Genomic DNA, 4,632 nt, shown 5'->3' with positions numbered 1-4,632 from the left:
TTCATGTCTGTCCGTGTTCAAAGGAGCTCAAACAATATCCACAGGACTTTTCCACTTGTGGCAGCTGTCTTTTGTAGGCCAGTTAGCTGCATGCCACCCACATGGCAACAGAGACTGCCAATGCAGACACACTTAGCGGGCAGCAAATCTGGCATGTTGTGGACATGAATAATTATCACCCACAATGACATAATGTCACACACACACACACACGATGGCTACAACAGCAGCAGGGGATATAGGCCAGTGATTGGCTGTGTCATGGTCAGAAGTCCAACAAGTGAGTGACATGCTAGCTGCCAGGGATGACTGGCCCAGCACTATAAGTCATCAATAGAGAAAATAACAAGGAAAATACTTAATCAGTAGTCGTAATTAATTAGTACTATAAGTTTACTCAAATAAATTGGTTTATGAGGGTCGGCACATGAAAAGTAATACATTTGTATATTGGTAGTGGTATTGGAAGCATCAAGTTTGTTGGCCTTTTTTGTCTTTTTAATAATAATAATAATAATATGCCATTTAGCAGACGCTTTTATCCAAAGCGACTTACAGCCATTTCATATCACCCCTTCACCCAGCATCTATAGTTATGTGTATGTATAGCCTAGTAAAACCTGTTGTTTGAGAAAATGAGAGTAATATTAGATTTGTATTGCATCTGTTATGTACATAACAACAAAGACTATGAAGCTTGGCAGCTGGTGAGACACTGGGCTATATGATTCCCATCTAGGCTGGCTCCCAAAAGAAGGATCTCTATTGCCAGCCCAAGAAAATGGGATGGATGATATTGCTAACCCTATAATAGCCCAAGTCAGAGCCTGGAACTAGTAACCCTTACCTAAATGTTTTGACTTGTTATGTTATACTGTATATTATGTTAAATATTGTATACATTACAATATTTCAATAAAACTCATATGAACCACAAACGAACGCACCAAAGCAGAGGGCTTAGTAGGTATTTTTCATCTTTATTCTTATTAAAATAATGTTTATTGTGGGACACATGAGATATGACAACACAGGAACATAAGGCCCATGGAAGACAGCGGCTGCTATGAAGAGTACATTCATTTGGCTTACTATGAGAGAAAGAAAGAACTGAGAAGAGTGGATGCAATCTTTGTTTGCAGTAGGCATGTAATTAAATGGAAAAATCCCTTTTCTGGACCAGTTTGACAGTCAACTGGCAGGCCTGGATGTGCGCTTTTCTGCACATCTTGGGTAAGATATATACAGGTTTCAGAGTTGGTGCGTTGCTCACATGACCAATTACACTGGCGAGAAGAATAATGAGCAACCAACTCCTGGGCTGGCTCAATAGCATACACATCTACCCCGATAATTCACCCAAGCTGTTATCATTATATGATACAATTAAGACGTGGTGAAGGGTTTCCTTAGGGAGATGTGAATGTTTATGTGTACTTCTTGATCTCGTCGTAGAGCACCAAGACGAAGGCGCCGCCCATGCCTCGGATCACGTTGGACCAGGCCCCCTTGAAGAAGGCTTTGCCTCCCTCGTTCTTGGCGATCTTCTTCCAGCAGTCGATTGTGCCAGTGTACATGATGTCCGCTATTGAAATTGACACATTGATCATTAAAATGCGATATATAGGCCTACTGTAATTTGGGTAATTTGCGTGCATAAAACAAATGGAATATTTCTATGGATCAGTTACAGTAGGCCATTCATTGATATGAATCAATGAGTAGGCCTGCAACTGGCTCACCTGATTTGCGTCCTGACTGCATCATCATACGACGTCTGACCGTGTCAAAGGGGTATGAAATAATACCGGCTGCTGCGGTGACGCTCTGGGCAATCATCCAGCTGATGAAGATGTGAGTGTTCTTGGGGTCGGGCAGCATACCTAGAAGATGACGTAGAGCAACATAATTGAGATTCTGGCCTTTCTTTGTAAAATACACTACTTTTACATAACAACGTCCCAATTGCAAACAGCTACTTAGATTTATGATTTGACTTTAGCTCATGCTGCTCACCCTTGGCTGTGTCGTAGACTCCAAAGTAAGCAGCTCTGTAGATGATGATGCCCTGGACAGACACGTTGAATCCCTGGTACAGGCCCTTGATACCGTCGATTTTGTAGATCTTGCTGAGACAGCTGCCAAGACCACTGAACTCTCTCTCGGCTCCGCTTTTTCCGATGTCGGCCGCGAGCCTGGTTCTGGCGAAGTCAAGTGGGTAAACGAAGCTAAAGAGAGGTGGCACCGGCTGCGCCACCGGATGCCAAGTTACCGGCGAACCAACGCCAGAACTGTGTCTTCTGGTCCACTCCTCCAAGGAAGATCTTCTTGTACTTGTCCTTGAAAGCGAAGTTGAGGGCTTGGGTGGGGAAGTAACGGATCACATTGGCCAGGTTGCCTCTCCAAAAGGAGATAAAGCCTTGCTCTTTGGGGATCCTCCTGACGCAGTCCATGATCCCTTTGTACTGCATTTCCTTCGTGATTTGTTGGCTGGCATGTTGGACCTGGAGAATAGAATAACAGAAGACAATTAATGTGTCAATTTAGCGTCAATTCAGTCAGCAAAAAAAAGCATGTCAATCGGATTTCCTCGTTGTGCTTTAGGCCTACTTCGTATTACGCTACTGAAGTGTGTATCTTATAGCAAGAGGCTAACAATATTGAGTTTGTTGTTGGGCCAAATTCCTAATTCGCTTTAATTTACTAATAATCACGGGTTTGTATGAATGTATGTGTGCAATTTCTGTTATAATCAGCTATTCTCAGCGGCGTTGTACACAGGCCATTGCTTCATGTCACTTGAGCACAGTCTGTGCGTATTGGGTTGCATGCGTCTGGATAAATTTAGCTGTAGCCTAGGCCTAAACCAAATATCGCCGCTCTTGTATCCAAACGAGTATCGACATCTTTGCCTAATTAATTATCATCCTATTAATCGAAACAGAGCATTACGTGTACTTGAAATCAACACTAAAATATAAGAACGCATCAAATACATTTACTTTCTGTTATTCAAAATAGTCATTTTTCTTTTATGACCTTAAATTCATATGATTCCGTTTCTGTCCTGAAGGAAAGGCCAACTCCTGAGTCCTATCGAATCCAATTAGAAAGCTCAATAGCACCTTGGACAGCGACAAGTCACGTGCGTAAGAAACGTCTCCAAAGCGCTTTTCGCATGTCTGTCTGCATGAAAACCATTTGCAAAATTAATCTAATTTAATTATAATCTAACTCTAAAAGTGTGACTTCTGCGCACTCAATGGATAACCAATAATATATTAACTTTATGACAGCGACTGGAAAACAATTATTCTCACTCAGTCTTACCTGGAGCAACAACTTTACTCTCTCAATTGGAGCAACAGCTGTCTTGGAGATGGCAGCAGCAATGCCACCAGCCAAAAAGTCCTTAATGAAGCTAACCACCGCGTCCGACATGTTTGCAAGTTCCTCCTCGTGGAGTAGAGGTCAGACCCAAAATGTTCCAGACAGTCCTCACCAAGACACCCTCAAAGAAACCCAACGCCCCTGCAAGTGGACGAAGCCCCTCCATCTCGCCTAATATATCTGGGCTATATATCGCGAGAATTTGGGGGTGATGGATATGCAGACCGTCGAACAGATTGACGAGGCTAAATAAATATCCTAGGTTAAGGTTCAAATCTTAGCCATGTCCATTAAATAAAGTTTCATGGAACACTTGGGGACGTTTAAAGGGCAAATCCAAATAATTTTCCAATGACACTGTGGTGTTAGATAATATGTCTTATTCTGCTAATGAATAACATCACAACATCACAGCTATCTATTATTATTTATGCTCTATTTATTCTTTAGGGCAAAGTTGTATCGCAGTTTAGGGTGGGAACCATGATACAGTGTGCATTTAATGCATGGGTAGGCTATGTTTTTTAAGTGTAATTTTAAGCTTAGCTTTTTAATTTATCTTCATAATTCAATATAGGTCTTACTGTTCTGATAAATGTGATTTAAGAGGTTAGGCCTCGCAAATAGGCCATCGAAAATAACACATTAACAGCGAGGGCGAGAGGGTGACATTGTTGCTGGTATGCATGCGACTTTGAAGACTTTGGCTTAGCTTGCCAACTTTTTAACATTGTGATGTAATTCATGATGTGGTGAGGATTTGCTTCATAGCCTGACCTGTAGCCTATAATGCGTTTTGAGGAGCCGGAAGCGCGCGCGTCTCCATGTAACAGAATGTCAATCTGACCTACAGCACAGAAGTAGGTTATATTATGTGCTGATTATGGCCTTCTTTGTAATTATCATTAATTGTCAATGGATTTGTGTTTTTCATATCTTCAGGCCTGTTCCTGCTAACAACTAAGGCTATTTATGACAAGCTTTCACCCCTGGAAAGAAAGTATTCCTCCGTTTTGTATGTATTAGGCCAATACCTTCAGCAAAACATTTTAGGTTCGTGGTTTTGACCATTTCCAAACTGGTGTTCCAGCTTTGAAAACAGACTCTTATTCTTGCATTTCTCACACACAGTACAGCATGTTTGATCGTTGCTTGGATACAGCCGAATATAGTCTCTTGCAGAACATTATGTAGTTTGTGACTTAACCGACACAATAGTAACCTATGAAAACAAAACATAAG

General features: G+C 41.5%; 1 protein-coding gene across 1 annotated transcript; it reads right to left on the bottom strand.

The window, feature by feature from the left end:
- Nucleotides 1-960: 960 nt before the first annotated feature.
- On the bottom strand, nucleotides 961-3,553 carry LOC121536026 (ADP/ATP translocase 2). The gene is given in 5 exon segments (XM_041843305.2): nucleotides 961-1,585; nucleotides 1,743-1,883; nucleotides 2,017-2,230; nucleotides 2,232-2,504; nucleotides 3,331-3,553. Coding segments are annotated over 5 exon segments (897 nt in total). The 5' UTR covers nucleotides 3,442-3,553; the 3' UTR covers nucleotides 961-1,427.
- Nucleotides 3,554-4,632: the final 1,079 nt, after the last annotated feature.

The sequence above is a fragment of the Coregonus clupeaformis genome, unplaced genomic scaffold (assembly GCF_020615455.1).
Source record: "Coregonus clupeaformis isolate EN_2021a unplaced genomic scaffold, ASM2061545v1 scaf1454, whole genome shotgun sequence".
Lineage (NCBI taxonomy): Eukaryota > Metazoa > Chordata > Actinopteri > Salmoniformes > Salmonidae > Coregonus > Coregonus clupeaformis.
This window is presented reverse-complemented; position numbering and strand designations above follow the sequence as displayed.